Below are 22,142 nucleotides of genomic sequence, written 5' to 3' on the forward strand. Positions count from 1 at the left end.
TCCTGTTCCACACGATACTCGCTCCCTTGTGCTATCTCTGGCAAGTAACACCAACCCCTTGTCTAAGGGATGCTGTGGCCCAAAGTATGGAAATCTTGGCAAACCACAAAGAACTCTCCTAATTCCCTAAATTGAATGCTTTAAAATTGAAATTAGGAACATATGTGGGCTGCTTTTTTTAAATTTCAAGGAATTTTTAAGAATGAGAACAAAAATAGGAAAGCAAATACGCAAATATTCTTATTTGAAATCCCATGTATCTGAGATGTCCTACACCTGAGCAATTTTTTCTATAAACCCTGTCTACTGAAAGTTAACAGGAAGCTGGCTAGAATTTGTCTGGGCAAAACCAAGAAAAACAGCAAGAAATCTGCCTTAGTCCTCACTGCAGTAGTATCTGACCAGCTGATCAGACTGCTGTGAGTCCACCCAGGCTTGCCCACCCAAGAGCCCCAGGTTGTGGGGGTAGCTCTTCTCCTCCTTCCTTTTACCTACTCCCATCCTGAGATCCCAGAGCAGGCTCGGAGTCTTTCCTTCAGCTCCAAGCTCTCGGCTTCCAAAGCAACAGTGAACCAACAGCACAAGAGTGGCCCCTGAATCTTTATTTCTCACGTGATGTGGCTAGAAAATAGCAAGACTGATTTTCTCATCTGGATTATGGAATTCCTATATACCTAGAATCATATGCCATGTGTTAATCTTCTTTTGCAAGCTGGCCTATATGAATTGGTCGAAGAATTTCTAGAAGGAAAAGAAGGCAGATCATGACAAAGTTAATATGTTAATTTGGGGTCCAAATAGGGTTCTGCTGAGCCTCTCAGGTCATCTCATGGGAGCAGATAGTCACTGCCCTCCAACAAGGTTGGATACTGCCTGAATCATATACACCCACATGTATGTCCACAAATGCCACCTTTGCTGCAACTAATTAAGAATTTCTCTGCAGCATTTACAGGATAGTTTTGCTTCAATGTCAAGAATCCAATGTTCCTAACCAAAAGCAACCATTTTTTTCTTTCAACATACCTTTTGTGAGATACATAAATGTATTCCAGAAGGTTACTGGATTGAATTTGAAGATAAAAAATTATTTGGAAGATTATTAAATCACACTTCAATTTTCTTTTTTCTTTTTCTTTTTTGCCTTTTTTCTGTTTTTACTTTTTTTTCTGTTCACCTTTTTAAGGCATCACTTCCATTTTCTAGGACATTTCTTGTATAGTGATAACGTTTGAAAATATATAGAGAAAAGCATAGCTAAATTATACGGTGACATGTTAAATTAGACATACACTACTGCAAACATCCTAGAAGTGCAGAGCTCCAGAAAGACAGAAAATTATGGCTGCATGAAGTATTCACCACTAAGCTACTTTTTAAAGAGGTTGATTTAATCTATGAAACATCACCATCTTACATAGCCAATCCTAAAATAATATGGTGTTTGACATTATTCATCCAACCCATGCATATGTCAAGAACTTTTATAAATCTTGATGCAGTAATATAAGGCTGCACTTATATATATGCTTGCCAAGAAATAGCACTTGTTCTGAGAAAAAGCTCTAGAACATTCTTGAAACCCATCTATTGTATTTTTCTTCAGAGGCTAAATAGACTGGAGAGGCAGTGGGAGTCTCAATGCATCACATGTTTATATCTTATTCCAGAAACAAGAAAATTCCAATCTGTAATCTATTAAGAAGCCAAAGACACACTTTTATTTACTAACAAAGGCTTATCCTGAGATAAGAGAAATACCGGGGTCCTCAAAACACTCACCTAGATCCCCCAAATAAAATGAAAGTGTTCTTCCTTCCTTACCTGAAAAACAGACATAGAAGCTTTCTCTACACAATTTTAAAACCAGTCACAGAGGAAAAGTCTTCAAGAAAATGTAACAGAATTCTAAAATTAAAAGCCTTTCTATTTTTCATCTTTCAACTTTCCTGTATTTTGCAGAATTGTTTTCAATGGGCATTTATAATTTTTAGAATCAGAAAATTAAACTCCAAAAAGCAAAGCTCTAACATTAAAAAAATCCTTGAAATAGTCCACACTAAAACAGAGAGATGTTTTATCCCTAAAGGTCACGGCCACCACTTTAATCTACAACATGATCTATTTTGCTATCAGTTCTGCAGCCTAGCCGTGGCCAACTGTTAAGTCTCTGTTAACGGCATATGAACATTTTATCAACTGTCTAGAGAACATGGACACGTTTGTTAGCACCAACCACTAAGTCCCTTATATATGCTGTCTCACTAAGCCTCACAGCCACTGGTTAGAGTCACATTAGCATCCCCATTTTACGAATGAGGAAACGAAGGCGCAGAATAACTACGCAGTCTGCTCAAGGTGATGTAGCTAGTGTGTGGGAGCCACACTGAAGTGATGTCTGTCTAAACCCAAAGTCAAGGTCTTTCTTTTTCACTGTTCCTTGGTTAAAAGTATCTTTAGTCAAAAGCAGCGGAGAAAGCATTTGCTTTGGGAGTTTTCAGTGCTGATGAGCTTGTCCAGTGTCAAGAACATGAAAGCATTTGTAAAATGCTCCTCTTCCTTACCTGCAAGGCTGGAACCAGAAACTCCATTTGCGGAAATAAAAAAAAAGTCTGGAGTTATATCACACACCCCTCAGATGGAGAAGAATGAAATTACTGCTGTTGTGCATATAACAGGGGTGTCTCTCCAACCACACTATTTTGATAATACACAAGCATGACTGAGAAGTTTTATATATAATCAGCTATATGTTTGTGAATGTGAAGAGGTAGTTTTCAAAATGGAAACTCTAATAAGTTATCTGGTTAGATAAATTCACTTACTCTTTTAGGTTACCTACGATTCTAGGTCAAGGTCTTATTCTCCCATAATTAACGAAGTTGTGTTCAAGACTAAAGATCTCTCAGAGATGGTTCTAAATGGTCTATAGGTGGCTTTCATTAATTCAACTTTCAAAAGGTCCTTCCAGCCACTTCTAAGGACACTGGGGTACCTTGCTAAACGTTGACATCAGTGCTGTCGCCCTCCTATCTTCTGGATCTGCCTTCGGGATCAGTGACGCCTTCTGGAAGCTGAGTGCACACAGGTGCAGGGCGGTGCTTTGGCCTGGTCTGCTGTGGCAGCGTGGCAGCTCTGGTGGAGCCTTCTCCCTGCCATTTGGTTCCCCTCTGCCAAGTAGCTGCAGGCTGCCCCTCAACTCTTCATTTGTCCTTTTTCACTTCTTGCAGAGCAAGCCTGGGTTAGAGGGTTTTTTGGAAATGGCCTTTGAAGACCAAGGGTACCAGAGTGTGTGTGCTCTGTTGTGTTCTGTGATGAATGGGAAATGTAGGCTTCCAGAAAACCAGCTCTCTTCTGAAACATGATGGACCAAAGCAGGACAGGAGTGGCTCAGTGCTGGGATGGACACTGTCACCCAGCCATGCTCCACCAGGGCCACCAGTGCATATTTGGCTGGTGGTCTTTAAGCACGAGAGACTCTGCTGTTCACCGATTCTCCAGCCCAGTTGGTGGCCTCCAGGTGGTAGTGGCACCCCCACAGCCCCATCTTCAGCATATTCTGAAGCCTTAGAGTGGAAATTCCTGACAAGGCTCTGTGTGGACACCTTCCTCCCATGGACTAAAGGGGATACTGTACTCTTAAGCTTTTGACCTCATGCCTTGTATAGTAAAAAAGGATTTGGGAGTTGTTTAGTTCTTGAGAGGGCTGCATTTTGTTTTTGCTTCATTTTTTTTATGTTTTGGCCTTTCCTCTTTGTCTTTTCATGTAGATCAGATATTTGAAAGGGCAGACGATGGTTAGAGGTGTAATGTGCAGCCTGTTTATACGTTATTTCGGGAAACTTACCTTGGATGGGAAAAGGAATTGAGGATTCACCAGGCCAGTGGTGGCACACTCACCCTCACCTTTTCCCCCGGTTCAGTACCTACTGTTTCTCCTTTCAAATATGTGATTGTACTAGCTCTTTCCATACGAAAGAATTCTCCTTAAATAAAAAAGTTTAAAAGCATGTTGCATGTACAGCATCCAGGCTCTCAAGGCAGTGTCCAATTAATAAACATTACAGCACTGATATTTTCTCACCCTCAAGGAGTCCTCAAGTTATCTTAGAAATAGGGGTCAAGTCTTAGTACAGAGAGAAGAGAAGGGGGAAGAGTTAGGGCAGTGCTTTAGGTCTTTAGAGTTTACCTCTTTACCAAGAGATAACCAAAGTGTTACCATTGTAAAATCTAAATGGTGAACACTTCAATGTTTGCCATAGTACTTATAGCATTTTTAGTACATTCCTAATATTTTGTAATTTAAATTTTTTTAATTTCACAACTTACAATCTAACTTTAAAAATATATTTTACATTATTACGAACCAGTCACCAAGGTTTTGTGGCCAGATACCCAAATTCATCTCAGTCTCCTAGCGCAAATTTTAAAACTGATTTCCTCCATCATTCAATTCAAGCAGAATAGTAGAGCAATATTTTAGAACAGACAGAACTGGTAAATCCCAGCTCTGTGAACATATTTTCTCTGTTACCTTGGGCAAGTTATTTGCTAAAGTCATTTGCTTCCTGTCCTGTATCTGTAAAATGGATATTTCCTATTGCAAAAGGTGAATCAGTAGCATGGGCTTAGTGGTTTAATGTTTTTTCCCTCCCCAGCTGAAAAAAAAAAAAAAAAAACATTTGTTGTGGGGGAAGAAGGGGAACAACAGAACCCTAAGAGGAAGTTAGTTGCTCATCAGGATAAGGGCTGAGGCATAAAACTGCCAGAGGGTCTCAGGGCAGGCAAAGAAGAACAATGAAGCTCATCCTGCCCATGAGTTTGATTGCAACCACTCTTGCAATTGCTCCTGTCCGCTTTGACAGGTAAATCTTACTTCTTGTGTTCCAGTCTCTGTGTGGGAAGAGAATTAAGGGTTGTTTCTTTACAGTTCACTTTTTTTTTATTTGCCTCTGTAAAGGGAGAAGGTGTTCCGCGTGAAGCCACAGGATGAAAAACAAGCAGAGATAATCAAGGACTTAGCCAAAACCAATGAGGTAAGCATTTAAAGGGATATTTTATCTTTTCTTACTGTTCTCTAAAAGATGCTTCTTATTTTACTGTTTATGCCCACAGGACTAAAAAAGACTACTGAACATAAAGGGGAGACAGGGGCTATCTGGATAATTCAGCCAGTGGCCAATACTTCACCTGTCTCAGTTTTGGTTTTATTTCCAAGACTACCACTTTCATTTTTCCTCCCAAAAGCTTTCCAAACACCAGCTTTTTCAAGGTAAAACTGTGAAATCAGGAGTTGTTCTTGGCTTCCTGATCAAGGCATCTTTCTCTCGCCTACTGGTGCCCTTTTCCTCTCCAATCTCCCCACTCCCACCCTCATCCCCTCTGGTGCCATATTTTCTGTTAGACGACTAACCAAAAATGTTGAGGTACTGGCTAATATTGAGATGTGACCTCTTTCCAAGAGCAGATACATTTTCAAATAAGACTTTTAAAGTTAGATCAATCCTTTAAAACCCAACAGTCTTAAATAATTTTATCATGTATTCACCTGTTAAATGTCTTCATGCCCCAGACCACGGACCTATTTCACAATCTTCCCAACACTTTCCAGTGGACTCTCATTTGCCCCATTATTTTAGGAGAGAGGACTAAAATTTAAAGAGTCCTTGTAACTTGCCCAAGGACATATTGCTAGAAAAATGACATTGCTGGGAGACTATGCCAACTGTTGGATATAAGACTTTCAGGATTTCCAGAGTTTATAGGGACATCAGGTTTTGAAGACTAACTAACCAGATATTTAATCTAAATTTCCAATTAAAGCCAGATTCTGTGGCGAGACGAATTGTGATCCTATTCAACCCCAAAATTGTGGGGGGAAAAATTAACCAAAAGAGCTGCCCATCCTTTTTGCCTTAATAGAACTGATGTCCTATAAATAAATAAACAAATAAATAGCCGGGCGTGGTGGCTAACGCCTATAATCCCAGCACTTTGGGAGGCCGAGGTGGGTGGATCAGGAGGTCAAGAGATCGAGACCATCCTAGTCAACATGGTGAAACCCCGTCTCTACTAAAAATGCAAAAATTAGCTGGGCGTGGTGGCGTTCGCCTGTAGTCCCAGCTACTCAGGAGGCTGAGGCAGGAGAATTGCTTGAACCCAGGAGGCGGAGGTTGCGGTGGGCCGAGATCACGCCATTGCACTCCAGCCTGGGTAACAAGAGCAAAACTCCATCTCAAAAATAAATAAATAAATAAATAAATAAAGTGATCAGCACTGGGAAAGTTTCTTTCTTCATCCCTAATATTCAACAGTTCTTAAATATATTTGCAAAAATTCCATAAACTTATTGAAAGAAGGGTCATGCTGAGCCCCAAATTCCTTTCATGGTGTCTGAGAAATGATCATTTCTTAATAAATATGTGTTAGGTAAGCAAATAAACTCTTACTAACATTGTGCTTATCTCCGCAGCTTGACTTCTGGTATCCAAGTGCCACCCACCATGTAGCTGCTAATATGACGGTGGATTTCCGAGTTAGTGAGAAGGAATCCCAAGCCATCCAGTCTGCCTTGGATCAAAATAATATGCACTATGAGTAAGTCCTTTGCAAATATTGAAATTTGTTGGATATTCAAAGTTTTGGGAGCCCTGAAATAGAGGAAACTATTACAATAGAACTATTTTTAACTGGGCCCCCCAAAATGAAAGCTCTCTCTGTAAGATACAGATCACAGTTACTTCCAAACACATTATCGCATTATCAAAGCCGGTTTATGGAGGTGTTAGGATCAAATTTGGCAGCTCAGATTCCATCTTACATTTGCTCTTATCTATAAGAATAACAATTACCTATTCCACCATCTCCAAAATCAGCCCCTCATAAGCACAGAGCCCACATGAGCAGGCACGAATGGTTTAGCCACACATCATCACTACTGACAGGTAACCAGCCCGGAGCTCATGAGCTACTGGTGCTGGCATCCTTTTATGTATTTGAATTTTCCTGGTACATAAAGGAAATAAAAACAAACAAACAACAAAAAAAAAGAACAAGTACTTGTTGGTATGTCAGAGATACAGCAATTAAAAATTAATAATAAATAAATAATTATGAAAAAATTCTTGCTCAGAGAAAGCACAAGCAAAGCAGTAGAATAAGGTTTAAATCAAAGAAAAAAGAATCTCAAATAGATAAAGATGCAGAAGTTAGTCATTCTGGCCCCACAGAGAAATAAGAGAAAATTTGAATATATTAAGCACCAACCATGGGCCATGCACAGTTTGAGCTCTGGGCAGTGAATGAGAAGGGAGCGCAGCAATGAACATCATAAATCAATGCATAATTTAGAAAATAAAATGTTTTTATACTTTCAAACATTTCATAGTTTGAGGTACTGAGGAGTCCAATTTTAACTTCCCAAGGCCATGTCATGCCAGGATTCCCCTTTATTGAGACCCTCATTGTCAAAACACTGCTAAATAGTAGTTCCTTTTTATTTTAACTTACAATTTTATACCTCCATTACCTGACTTGGTGGTTTAACTCAAAAGGTTTTCTGGCTGAGATAAAGGAAAATCCTATCGATGTCAGTAATGTTATGTTGCAGTCAGAAGTTACTATGACTTGATAGTATTTATGATATTGCTATAATATCTCAAATAAATATAAACTCAATTGAAATTTAAAAATCACATACATAAGACAAGTAAGCAAAAGCATTCATATTCATGGCTTTAAAGGCAGCATTCTATTATTTGTGATGGTTACTGATCACTGTTAACCAAGTTACAATTGGTCATGTGACAAACAGAAGTGTGGAGGGTAGGGAAGTGGGTTCTGAAGCAAGGCTGTCTGCGTCCAGTCCCAGTCAAGCTATGCATTAGGCATTTCACATTGGCAATTTATTTAACTTTGCTTTACCTCATACCTCATCTATAAAATGGGAATAATACTGGAACCGATTTCATAGGGCTTTTGTCACTGTTTCAAGAAGGTTGTGGTATAAATATAAAAGTTAACAAATTGAAAATATATAACTCAAAATTAATTGATACCAGCTTTTAACCCTTTTAAATTAATATACCAGTATGGGTTTTTGCTGTGTTTTTATAAATTGCATCATTAAAATTAGATACTTCAAAAATATAACTACAAGATTGCAGGAATTTATATTACATTATCTGCTTACCTTAAGGTTCAGATAATGTCTTGACTCTTCATCTAAAAGAAATCAACCTTCTACCTTAAATAACCCCTGGTTACTGTGCCTCTTGATTCACTTCGCTGTCAGCTTTCTAGTATATGTGCCTAAGTCATTATACTCTTCACTTTACTTCAATAATATGGACCTGGTCTGGATTCCTATGATAAACTGACTCTTACAAAGCATTCAGCCCAAGCTAAAATAAAGTAGTGGTGTGGCCAAGTTTTATATAATTTGGCTTGAACAGTAAGGGTAAAAAATTAGGTATTATGTTTTCCTTAATAGCCCTGTAATGCAGTTACAATGTAGAAAATGTATCTAGAAAGGCTAGTTGCTTGGCATGAGCATGGATAGTGGTGTAAATCACTGTAAGCCACCTAGGCAGGCAGCTAGCATCTTTTCAATTCATGAAATAGCTCACATCAGCCTTTTTTCTTCTGTGGCCCTCTAGGCCTCTCCTAGCCTGAAATGATTCTGATTCAACTAGAGGTCTAAATCCAGAGTCTCAAATTAGTGTGTTTTTCACTTTGTCTTATGACAAAGGAGCTCCTTGCTATTTACATCAAGAACCAAAGTGTTAAATGACCTGTAAAAATTGCTTTTATCAAATTAAGACATGAATTCTAGAAAGTAACCCAAATCAGCAACAGTTATGGGAAAACCACATAATTAGTTACCTCCCTCAGAAATATAAATATGTAAAGTGATATGTGCAGACAAAAACTATTTAAGATCTTGTCTCTAAATACTAATTATACACATAATTTTATTTGCATATTAATTATATGTGTTACTTGGTGTCAGTCAGTAACAGAAAAGAGTTCTAAGAACAGAAACATCTGGTCAGACGCAGGCATCAGACTGAATTAAACCATATTAAGAGGCTGGTTTGACACAATGATTTACTTAGATACCCTTCATTAGACAGTGCATATCAACCACTATTTAGTTTAAAACATCTGTGTGATGTTTTTAATTTTTAGAAAATTAAATTACTATGCCAGATTTTATTTTAAAGTAACATATTCGTTTCCTTTTTTATTTACAAAATCATAAAAGGCCAAATTCAAAAAAACAAACAACATGAATATACTAACAAACCCAAACAGACTGTCAAACAAATTTCAAAGGGAAAGCACATCCATTGGACTGAGCCTCTGGGGCAGACACTGTACTTGGATTCAGCAGTTAAAAACCCTAGTGTTTTTAACATTGCTCACATTTTAGATAATCAATTTTTAACACTGTCTCTTCTTTGATCAAAAGTTAAAATTAGAAAATAAAGAGTTGTTAATGAAAGATAACTCAGAAAACAATTATTAATATAATAATAAAACTCAAATGGTACAATTAAGTAAAATCTTATTAGGATCCATGTAAGATTATGTGAGAAATGCAAAAGAGATATGTCAAATTGACACAGTGATAATCAACACCTCATATTAATGCCCAACTGCCTAATAATAATGTTCAGTCAGATACAAATTCATATTCCACGGATATACAGAGTCCTAGCAAGAGTTTCAATCAAATAAATCATTCTAATTGTCATTCCATTCATTTTTTTCTTCTGTTTCACATTTTTACTATTACTTACCTAAGAGTGTAACATGCATGTTATACTATAACATGTTACATGCTACAATATGCTACAAATGTTGAAGTTACAATTGGTCATGTGACAAACAGGAGTGTGGAGGGTAGGAAAGTGAGTTCTGAAGCAAGGCTGTCTGCGTCCAGTCCCAGTCAAGCTATGCATTAGGTATTTCACATTGGCAATTTATTTAACTTTGCTTTACCTCATATCTCATCTATAAAATGGGAATAATAATGGAACCGATTTCACAGGGGTTTCATGAAGATTGACTGGGATCATAAAGTTGCTCTTTGTCTGGTCCTTTACAAATGCACATACACATGTGCACACACACACATGCACGCATACACACACACACACACACATATACACTGCAATAGGGAATAACTAGAGGCTATCACCAGATACTCCATTTTCTTCACAGTGAATAAATGAGTAGTATTGCTCAAACATTGGGAAATCCAGGTCAGTAAGTGTAGAGTCTGATGTGTGGTAACCAAATTAGGGAGTTACCAGGAGGATATTGAATCTTATGGAAACCTTAAACCATGCTTTTTGAATACTCCCATATCCTGGTGTAATGTGGGCATCAGGAGAATGAATCCAGTCCCATTTATAAGACAACCTAACAGTGACTCTGCCTTCCTGAAACATCTTTCCCCAGTGCATGCGTGTGCACGCACACACACACACACACACACACACCCCAGAGCCTATGACAGTCACATACATTGGTCTACAGTTCTCCAGTCCTTCTTTGTTGCTTTCTAAAAGCAGCAAAGGATGGGACCCTTGAAACTGTCAAAGTAGAATTTATCTCATCTCTTCTCTGAACCTCTTACTTACTCCCTGAACTTGGGAGACAGACTTCCAAGAGAGTTGGTTGATTGGGCCAACCCTACACAAGCCTCTGAAGACTAAGGAGAGTACAGGCCTAATGGCAATACCCAGGATTTTACTCTTGTGATGAAGGCATTGCTGTACAATGACTCACAGCTAGGGTGCTGACATCAGACCCTCTAGATTCAAATCCCAACTTCTGCATTTTAACAGTTGTGTCAATTTTAGAAATTGACCATACCTTCATAAAAACAAGGAGTGATAATGGTACCAATTAATCATGTTGAGTGATAAAATATAAATATAGTACCAAGAAAAGTGCCTGGCTCATAAGAAAGGTTCAGTAAACATTAGCCATTTGTCTTTTTCAACCCCTAGTGATAATTATTTATCCTTTCACCTAAATTTAGAAATTTTCTTAAAAAAATTAAGCAAATTTTGGAGCACTAAATAATATTTGAGAAAAAGTAATTTGGTTTCATCTGTTTATGCCTGGCTGCTGGTTAGTGGAAGGGCTTGTGAAAATAACATCTGGCCCCAGTTCTTAATTTCCAGCCTTAGGCTTAATTTCTAGCCCCTATCAAGGCAACAATCTGGCACCGTTCTGATGTTCTGATGCAGCTGCATCCTTTGTGGAAAAGTTGTACTTCAACTCACACTAATTTTTTTTCTGCTGTTATCACAAGAGTTAAATTGATATGTGTAAGTCTAAAAATATTCTTAGATACAAGCTTCCTGTGATTAATACTGCCTTATGTTACAAATCAACCTCTGGGACCATAAAATTTCTCTTCTGCCTGGTTCCTCTACTTCTATTAATGCAGGTGGAGCAAAAGCCATGTGCCCTCTCTAGAGCTTAAAGCAATTAATTATGACTGTAATGACCACCCAAAATGTAATTTCAAACCTTCTCCAGCTTTGTGTGAGTTTCAGTGCAACACTCTCCACCTGATTCCAAAATTGCTGTCACGAGTTTATATTCTCAGAAATCCTAGATTCATCGTAAGTCAAAAGCAAAGCATACAGTGAGTTAGATATAATGTGCATAATGATGTGCTTGTCAGTGCTGCTATTAGGAATCAATATTCATGAGCAGCACTTGGTCCCATGTGCTAAATAAACTCTAATTAGGGGAATACAGCGTTTGCGTTCCACATCAAAACTCAGATCAGTCAGTCAATCAGCAAAGAGAAACCAACAAGTAGAGTGGAGCTCGGCAGTGTCAGTGCCGTAGCTCATTATAATAAGAAACTAAAGAAATCAAAGAGTCGAACATCTACATGGCATCAAAGTCTGCTTTTAAAATGTTATGTCTATAAAATGATTGTCGATTTTGTGACCAACCTCACTATTATTCTGAAGCTCATTGGGAACCTGAGCCCACCAAGCACTTAGGTTTTACTTCAGTTCATTCTCACCACAAACATGGTCACCACAATTGTAAAAGTTGGAAAACTGAGGTTCAGAGGGTAACTAAACTGCCCAAGATCGTATTTAGCATTATGTAGCCAAACTGGGCTTGGAACCCAAGAAGGTCTGAACACAGGTCACTCACTGCTTCCTTATTTGATAAGATTTATGGTGATTCAAAGAGTACATGATATTGTCCCAAGAATTAGAATGAATGTTAAAAAAACAGACATCTTCCTGCATACAGGACTCAATGCTAACAGCAGAAAAATACATGTGCATTTCATTACCAAAAGGTGGGTAATGCCTTTTTTTTATATAGAGTCAATGAGAAATGAGATAAGCCAAAATAGAAAATTGTTGGGATAAGTACAACTTCAAGAAATCCTTTCTTTTTAACATTTTTATTAAAACATTTCCATTATAAACAATAATTTTCTGCCCTGCAAAATAGAGTATATTGAATATGGTTTACGTTTGGGTAAAGGATTGTCATTATCAATATAAATTTTCATACTGTGCTATGATGAGACCACTGACCCATGTTTCCTAAGTCCTTCTGTCTAGGGAGTTATTTTACTTTTCTTTTTGCTGTCAGCTATCACCTATTGATAACAGTGTGCTCACTGCTTGCTTTCAGCAAGTCATTTTCCCTACATTCAATGTATTGCTTCTAGATTAAACAAGATTTTTAGAACAGTATCTAAAATAAGACAAGGCTTTTCATGAGGGTGTTTATAAATCTCCTACAGCTGTAAAATAATATTTAACATATTAAGGAATCTAATAATAGGTTTTAATGCAACCATACATCAATGGACAATAATTTGATCATATAAATTGATACTGTCATATAAATCTCAAATGACATTCAACATCATTCTTAACAGTAAAAGGTAAGTTTTCCTGTAAAAGGCAGACAAAAAAGAATACCCTCTATGGCTACTGTTATTTATCATAGTTCAGAGAGTTTGGCCAATGCAAAGCAAGAAAAAAAAGAAATAGTTATTGAGAAAATTAAAAGTATAGATATTGGCAGAAGAAATAACACAGAAAATACCCTAAAGACATAACTAAAATTCTTTAAAGTAAAAAGATATTTTTAATATAATAAAATAGCTAAGTGTAATCAAAGTAATTGGTTTTTTAATATATGAATACTGTCATAACCAATTCAAAAAAGTAGTGAGAAAAAAAGCCACTTACAAAACTGGTAAAAACTATATATATAAATAGGTAATCAAAATGTATAAAATTTTACTGAAGAATCAAAAAGATACAACTATATTATGATCCATTATTAATAAAATTCTTATATTTATTCATAATTTGTCTATCAAAATCCAATTTTTTCCTGATGATTCTAATAATTCCTAAAATGATTCTGATATGACTTTTTTCTTTGTGAGACAGAGTCTCTCTCTGTCGCCCAGGCTGGAGTTCAGTGGCATAATCTCAGCTCACTGCAACCTCCACCTCCTGGGTTCAAGCAGTTCTCATGCATCAGCCACTTGAGTAGCTGTGACTACAGGTGCCTGCTACCACTCCTGACTAACTTTTGTAATTTTAGTAAAGAAAGAGTTTCACCACGTTGCCCAGGCTGGTCTCGAACTCCTGACCTCATGCGATCCGCCTGCCTCAGCCTCCCAAAGTGCTGGGATTACAGGTGTGGACCACCATACCCAGCCAAGACATTTATTTAAAATAGGTGAAATTACTCAAAATTTTTGGAAAAAAAGAATAAGATACATTATCCAGTATTAAATTTTACTGTAATTAAATATGATTTGGTTTCCATTAAGGCATAAGAAAACAGGTTAATTAAGCAAATAAAGAAATTTCCAGACAAAATTAATAAAATACTTGCATATATGATGAAGATGACATTTTTAAATCAAATAAATTCTTGAAATGAGGCAGTTTGTATTCAAATTCCCAACTCCACCATATATAAACTGTGAGTATTTAAACCTCTGAGCACTAACTTCCTCATCTGTAAAATGGTAATACTGACAAGGTTAGTTAAATACTGTATGTAAAGCTGTACCTGGGCTGTATTAAAAATATGGATATCTGAATCCAAGTGAAAACATCAGGTAGGCAGTTGGATATGTAAGCCCAGAGTTCAGGGGAGAGGCCAGACCTGGCGATTCAAGTATGAGTGACCATCAGGTGACCATTACAGTCATGAGACTCCATAAAATGATGACACGAGATGGCTCAGAAAGAGATAAAAATAGAAGATGATGAGGTGTAAGCTTCTTGACCCCCAACATTAGTCTCCCAGTGATTTTTTCCCACCTCTTACTTCATCCCCTCCAAATCATATTAGCCATGTTCTAGATCCATAACTATGACAAGTTGTTTCAACACTTTGTACTTCATTAATCTCACCTGTAAGATAGGCATAATAATCTCATGTGAAGATTAAATTAATAATGTACATAAGGAGGTCAGAGAAATGCCTGGCACAGGTTAAGTGCTAAGTACCTGCTTACTATTATTATTATTATTATTCAAGTTTCTCCCAGATCTCAAGGTGTGAAATTATAAGGTATGGTCTGTAGATGTGTGCATGAAAGTATCCTTTGTTGCCTGTGTTAATGTGGATGTAGATGTATGTGTGTTTTGGAGAAGGATGGGGAGTACTATAGCAGTACAATATAAGTCACATGCATATTTTTAAATATTCTAGTAGCCACATTAAAAAAGTAAAAAGCCACAGGTAAAATTAACAATACATTTTATTAAACCCAATATACTTGAAATATTATTTCTACACAATAATATAAAACTTATTGGTGAGATAATATATATGACTTTACTACTATCTTCAAAATCTGGTATATATTTTACATATACAGCAATCTACTCTTGGACATGCCCCACTTCACGTGTTCTGTAGGTACTTGGGGCTAGAGACTATCACACTGGACAGCACAGCTCTAGATAAATGGGGAGACCAGAAGCCAGACACACGACATGTCTAAAGGAGATGGCTAGAGGAGAATAATGAAGAAACATAGCAAACTTGATTAAAGATACCAGAGAAGGAAGAGAAATTTTCTGCAAATGAAAGATAACTGTGTTTTCCTTTCTCATGATAAAACGCGTATTTTATCATTCCCCTGTCAAACAGAATCTTGATTCATGATCTACAAAAAGAGATTGAGAAACAGTTTGATGTTAAAGAAGATATCCCAGGCAGGCACAGCTATGCAAAATACAATAACTGGGAAAAGGTACAGTATAAAATACCTCAACCTTTTTTTTAAGTTATCCTTAATATTTGTTGCCATTTTTTTTCTTTTATTCTAATTTCTCAAAATTGGTTTTGCTCTTAAGATTGTGGCTTGGACTGAAAAGATGATGGATAAGCATCCCGAAATGGTCTCTCGTATTAAAATTGGATCTACTGTTGAGAATAATCCACTATATGTTCTAAAGGTAAAAATAATTCGAGAACCACTAATTCTTATTATTGTTGAAAAACATGAATTTAAAAGTTACTTTGTAACACAACTGAGCTAATTTTGAGACAAAACGTATTATCTCTGGAAGAATATTTAAGCTCTGGACATCCATTCAAGAATAGAAGTGACAGGTGGTTTTGGTGGAACCAAGAAAGTGTCTAGATAAACGTTTGTCAGAGATTGCACAGTGGACAAACCAAAACAGATATTTCATCCCACAGCTTTATTACAAGTCTGTGATGTCTGTAGTATAAAAAAAAACACCCTCATTCACCCCTTAAAATGCAGTGAAACTGATAAATGAATGTCATGAAGGGGATTTAAATATCATAGAGTCATAGGACTGTAGAACAGTATGTTAGGCATTTCAACCCTGTATTGCTGGAGGGTTCCCTATAACGGAGCTAACAATTTCCATTCCGTTGCTGCTTGATTTTTGCACATCCAGAGATACTGCTCCCTGAAGCAGCCACTTAACAACTGAGAAGCCCAGCCACACCCCAAATCCCCATTCATTGTCTACAAACACCCAAAGCAAATCTGCACTCTCTTCAAAATGACAGCCATTCACGTATCCAGTACTATTTCTCTTCCCCACTCCAACACTGTGGGTAACCCCCATATAGGCACTGAGGAAGGAGAACTAAGCAGAATACTGGCACAATTAGTGCTTGAAGAATACCTCAGTTTATAGTGTTACTACTCAGTTATTTCCCTTTATATAATCCTCTATATATAATCATATATTAGTTCATAGAATGAGTTCCTAAAGAATATCTTACCACTCAGTTATTTCCATATATATATACATATACATATATATATATAAATAAAACTATATCTTAGCTCATAATCGGAGGAATGCCTAGAGTAGACACGGTACACAGCATGAATTAACGAATAAGCAGCTTATAGTCAGAGGAATGTCTGGAGCAGACACAGTGCAGAGCACGATTTAAGGGAAAAACAATTATACCAGGACAAAAATCCATGGCCCAAGTGGCAGCATTCAGTATCATAAAGATACCCGCTGTATGGCAGGCTTGGGGCAAGAGCCACTCCTCAGGATAAAGGAGTTGTAGGACCTTGCCTCCAGTTCTTGTGGAAGGCTGCCCTCAGACCGGCAACCCCTTGAGCATCCGAGGGCTCAAAACCCCTCCAGATAATTGCACCTTGGTCAGCTCTTGTTACTGTGCTAGCTCAAAAGCATCCTCCTATAGAAGTCATGGAAGCTGCCAGCAGGTGGCAGTAGACCCTGACAGCTCCGTCACTGCTGTGTGACTTAAGCATCCTCCTACAGATATTCTTAGAAGTAGCATGCCCATAGATAGAGGTATTGCAAACTGCACCCTCTTCACTGAGCACGGCCCACCTCCATGCCTCGGTGACCTAATGGGGGTGGACCCCTTACTGCACACGGCCCACCTCCTTGCATTGATGACCTAATTGGGGTGGACCCCTTGCTGCACACTGTCCACCTCCTAGCCTTGGTAACCTAATGGACGTGGACCCCTTGTTTTATTGCTCATGACCCTATCGCTATCCTCAAAGATGACTTTACTCACTACACTACCCCCTAACCTATACCCAATAAATACAGATGCTTCTGGACATTCGGGGCCTCACCTGTCTCTGTTTATAGGTGGCGTGGCCCCCCATGAGCCCAGCTGCACTTTCTTTGTATTTCTGTGTCCTGTCTCTTTATTTCTTGGATCTGCGCCTCAGCACAGCACAAGGGACATCCCACAACCCTCTGAGGCCCTTTGCCCTACATCTGGCACCCAGTGTGGGGCCCTTAGCCCTACACAACACAAGTTCTTCTCCACTCCAGGGTAAATATCCCCAGTTTACAAAACCTGAAAAAACAAAAGGAAATGGCAGAAACAAAAGTGACTTTATAATCTATATCTCAGAACACAGGATGTTAGCAATAAAATAAAAACACAGGACTACAAATTTTTTTCAAAAGCCTACCAGCTGCCCTGACACTAGAAAAAAATTTTGAAAAATATGCATTGTAATAGATTATGAATTATATATAGACATTTAAGGATATGTCCCGTGGTCCCTTCTGAGAACAATATGTGCTACATGGTTCTCATTCAACAATAGATGGAGGAAATAATTGCTTTGAGAATATGAATGAGTTATTGGTCGACAAGGGATGAGTTCATGCAAAATAATACCTCGTTTATTTTTAAATAGATTGGGAAAAAGAATGAAAGAAGAAAGGCTATTTTTATGGATTGTGGCATTCATGCACGAGAATGGGTGTCCCCAGCATTCTGCCAGTGGTTTGTCTATCAGGTAAGTGAATCAGAAGACTCTCCTAACTCTCCTTTGATTGCCAAGTCTCCAGCACTTCACCAAATGGTGACACCCTTTCCAAACATGCAGTTCCACTTAACTAGAAGAGCCCACATTTGGTGCTGTCAGGGAAGAAATGCTCTGAATTTTACTCATCATTACATTTTTATGAAATTGATACCTTCCCTTCAAACAATTCTTTTTTTTTTTTTTTTTTTCTCTTTTTTTTTTTTTTATTGCATTTTAGGTTTTGGGGTACATGTGAATAACATGCAAGGTTGTTGCACAGGTGCACACCTGGCAGTATGATTTGCTGCCTCCCTCCCCTTCACCTATATCTGGCATTTCTCCCCATGCTATCCCTCCCCAACTCCCCACCCCCCCACTATCCCCCCTCCCCCCCAACAGACCCCCGTGTATAGTGCTCCCCTCCCTGTGTCCATGTGTTCTCCTTGTTCAACACCCGCCTATGAGTGAGAACATGTGGCGTTTGATTTTGTGTTCTTGTGTCAGTTTGCTGAGAATGATGTTTTCCAGGTTCATCCATGTCCCTACGAAGGATGTGAACTCCTCCTTTTTAATGGCTGCATAATATTCCATGGTGTATATGTGCCACATTTCTCCTGTCCAGTCTATCATCGATGGGCATTTGGGCTGGTTCCAGGTCTTTGCTATTGTAAACTGTGCTGCAATGAACATTCGTGTGCATGTGTCCTTATAGTAGAACGATTTATAATCCTTTGGATATATGCCCAGTAATGGGATTGCTGGGTCAAATGGAATTTCTATTTCTAGGTCCTTGAGGAATCGCCACACTGTTTTCCACAGTGGTTGAACTAATTTACACTCCCACCAACAGTGTAAAAGTGTTCCTATTTCTCCACATCCTCTCCAGCATCTGTTGTCTCCAGATTTTTTAATGATCGCCATTCTAACTGGCGTGAGATGGTATCTCAATGTAGTTTTGATTTGCATTTCTCTAATGACCAGTGATGATGAGCATTTTTTCATATGTTTGTTGGCCTCATGTATGTCTTCTTTTGTAAAGTATCTGTTCATATCCTTCGCCCATTTTTGAATGGGCTTGTTTGTTTTTTTCTTGTAAATCTTTTTTAGTTCATTGTAAATTCTGGATATCAGCCCTTTGTCAGACGGGTAGGCTGCAAAAATTTTTTCCCATTCTGTTGGTTGCCGATTCACTCTATTGACTGTTTCTTTTGCCGTGCAAAAGCTGTGGAGTTTGATTAGGTCCCATTTGTCTATTTTGGCTTTTGTTGCCAATGCTTTTGGTCCCTTCAAACAATTCTTAAACTCAAGCTAAGAGTTTATGAAACTCAAACTTTTCTTGGGCTATAAGATGAAAGTTTTTTCTATAGTCAAGTATGGAAAATCAGAAACCATCTTCATATGGCAACATACAAATATAAATTTTCTTCAATGAAGTCAAAACACAGACCTTTAATTCCTGTTTAGATATTTCATTGCCAAACATGTACTTGGAATTTTCATGTTTCTAAGTTTCCTTTCTTCCTTTCTAAGAGAAAAATAACTCCCTTTTTTATTTTTTATTTTTGGCGGGGGGGGGGGGGTTGGTTTTTTTTCTGAGACTGAGTCTCACTCTGTCGCCCAGGCTGGAATGTGGTGGTACAATCTCGGCTCACTGCAACTTCTGCCTCCTGGGTTCCAGCAATTCTACTGCCTCAGCCTCCCAAGTAGCTGGAAATACAGGCATGTGCCACCACATCTGGCTAATTTTTATATTTTTAGTAGAAACGGGGTTTTGCCATGTTGGCCAGGCAAGTCTCAAACTCCTGATGTCAAGTAATCCACCTGCCTCATCCTCCCAAAGTGCTGGGATTACAGGCATGAGCCACCACACCTGACCTATAACTCACTTTTTTTAAAGTTAAATCTAATTTATATATTCAATATTCCTCTCACTCTATTGCCCATGTATTTTTACTCCTATTATATTTTAATTTTCTCTGACAACTTTTGCACATTGCACACTGGTGAAATAGTATGGCAATGGTTTTCTGGGCACAGATTCTTTCTCTAGGAAAGAATCCACCAGGAAGTGACTTACCCCTATGGTTGTTTTTGTTCTCCCAATTGAGGGCTGAGAGCTCCCTTTACTCAACACATAAAGGAACGCACATCACAGGGCTACAGAAAAATCTCTTGTCTTCAATTCAGATTTACTTGGAAGGGACTTTCCAAGTGGTGAGAGACATTTTAGGTAGCTACAGAAAGTGCCTGTAATTAGAGAAATTTCAGTCAGATGTGGGGGGAAAGAAAGTTGATTGTTTAACCTCTGAATTCTTGGGTATTTTATTAATACAAATTTTTTTCTCTGATCCTTCTTGTAACTATTTCATAAATTCTCTCCAATATTTTCTTATTCCTGTGCTTACAGACTCAATTTATATTTATGTAAAGGATGTGAGAGAATCAATTTAAAATAAGTTGTACTACAAATTTTCCATTTAGCTTCCAATCTTTCTATGAAACATCTCTCTCATGCTGCATTTGGAATGCTACAAGTCTCCATAATTAAATGCTCCTTTAAAGACTGTTCATTTTCATTAATGTCACTAGTCTAAATAAGTGAGATTTTTTCCCCTGTAATCTACATGGGTTGTTTATTTTTGTTCATTTTAGGAAAAATATGTTTGAAAGCATGTGATCTTGGAAAGTGAATCAAGTTATTACTATTATAACTACAGCTTTCCACATAATAGCTAAACTTCATACCAATATATTAATTTTTTTGTCCTCCTGCAGGCAACCAAAACTTATGGGAGAAACAAAATTATGACCAAACTCTTAGACCGAATGAATTTTTACATTCTTCCTGTGTTCAATGTTGATGGATATATTTGGTCATGGACAAAGGTACTACTCTGTACTCTCTTGTTTGCATTTAGATATTATTTACTGGCTTTAATACGCATTGTTATGTATTCAGCTTAGGGTTTAGGTAATTAGCTAATTCTAATTCAGAAAAGTATATTTTTTAAAATCTCAGTTTCAAATTAAGTATGATTTCTTGGTTGCATAGGTATCCTTGAAATAATATAAAATGTTTGTTGCTGAAGCTAGTTGTGTAGAAAAATGAAATAAAGCAGTAATTATAAAGGAAATGTATGATTGCATTATATGATATGGCATATCTTGCTAAGAATAAAGTCAATTAAAACCATTCTGAACCCCTTGATTTAAAAAAAAAAGCCTTGTCATCAATTTTGAATAGAATTTGAGGTAGAACCATTGCATCAAAAAAAATAAAAAATGAAAGAGAGATACAGATACCTATTCGTCTTTTTACAGGATCTTTTCTTGTCCTGCTATTGCTAAGTAAGATTAATACTGAACTCTCAGACAGACACTATCACATCAAGTTATTTTCTGCAAATAATGCTCCAACAGTCAAAATCTGACCTGCATTATATCTGAATCTACATAGGGTGAAAAAGCTATTTAAGTTATAATTTAAATTACAGTTAATTTCAGAATACCATTGGTCATCTTCTAATACTGAGAAATAATCAACAGTGTTTAAAATTAACTGAATTATTTCATCAAGGCCTAAGGATATCATATTAAAAATCATGATTCTGAAAATATTACGAATTATAAGAAAACAATATTTTTTCTTTTTATAATAAAGGGTCTCATGTTAACTAGATAGATTTCAAATAAAGTTGCAGACACCTGCAGAGAGAATTTGAAATGACCAAATTGAAAAATGCAAACTGATCTTGTGTAAACACTCATCATTCAATCCGGCAGAACCGCATGTGGAGAAAAAATCGTTCCAAGAACCAAAACTCCAAATGCATTGGTACTGACCTCAACAGGAATTTTAATGCTTCATGGAACTGTGAGTAGCAGACTCGCTATCAAGGAAAATTGCTATAAAGAATATTTAGTCTCCAGGCCGGGTGCGGTGGCTCATGCCTGTAATCCCAGCACTTTGGGAGGCCGAGGCGGGCAGATCACAAGGCCAGGAGTTCAAGACCAGCCTGGCCTGACCAACATGGTGAAATCCCATCTCTACTAAAATACAAAAATTAGCTGGGCGTGGTGGCGTGTGTCTGTAATCCCAGCTACTTGGGAGGCTGATGCAAGAAATTGCTTAAACCAGGGAGTCAGAGGATGCAGTGAGTGAGATGCCACCATTGCACTCCAGCCTGGCAACAGAGTGGGACTCTGCCTCAAAAAAAAAAAAAAGAAAGAAAGAAAGAAAAGAATATTTAGGCTCCAAACTTAACTAAACCACCTACTTGTTTCAGTAAAAACAGTTACG

At 37.6% G+C, this 22,142-nt stretch overlaps 1 protein-coding gene and 1 pseudogene across 1 annotated transcript in view; one reads left to right on the forward strand and one right to left on the reverse strand.

The window, feature by feature from the left end:
• Positions 1-3,242: 3,242 nt before the first annotated feature.
• On the reverse strand, positions 3,243-3,972 carry LOC105706552 (uncharacterized; annotated as a pseudogene).
• Positions 3,973-4,756: 784 nt separating this feature from the next.
• CPA3 (carboxypeptidase A3) overlaps positions 4,757-22,142 on the forward strand; it is a 30,572-nt gene continuing 13,186 nt past the window's right edge. The window contains exons 1-8 of the mRNA XM_021669563.2: positions 4,757-4,865; positions 4,961-5,036; positions 6,473-6,597; positions 15,193-15,295; positions 15,399-15,500; positions 17,732-17,833; positions 20,618-20,728; positions 21,626-21,716. Coding sequence (XP_021525238.1) covers positions 4,798-4,865; positions 4,961-5,036; positions 6,473-6,597; positions 15,193-15,295; positions 15,399-15,500; positions 17,732-17,833; positions 20,618-20,728; positions 21,626-21,716 — 778 coding nt within the window. The 5' untranslated portion in view covers positions 4,757-4,797. The remainder of the gene's footprint in view (positions 4,866-4,960; positions 5,037-6,472; positions 6,598-15,192; positions 15,296-15,398; positions 15,501-17,731; positions 17,834-20,617; positions 20,729-21,625; positions 21,717-22,142) is intronic.

Source organism: Aotus nancymaae, unplaced genomic scaffold, assembly GCF_030222135.1.
Source record: "Aotus nancymaae isolate 86718 unplaced genomic scaffold, 86718_ANA_hifiasm-v0.15.2.pri h1tg000019l, whole genome shotgun sequence".
NCBI lineage: Eukaryota > Metazoa > Chordata > Mammalia > Primates > Aotidae > Aotus > Aotus nancymaae.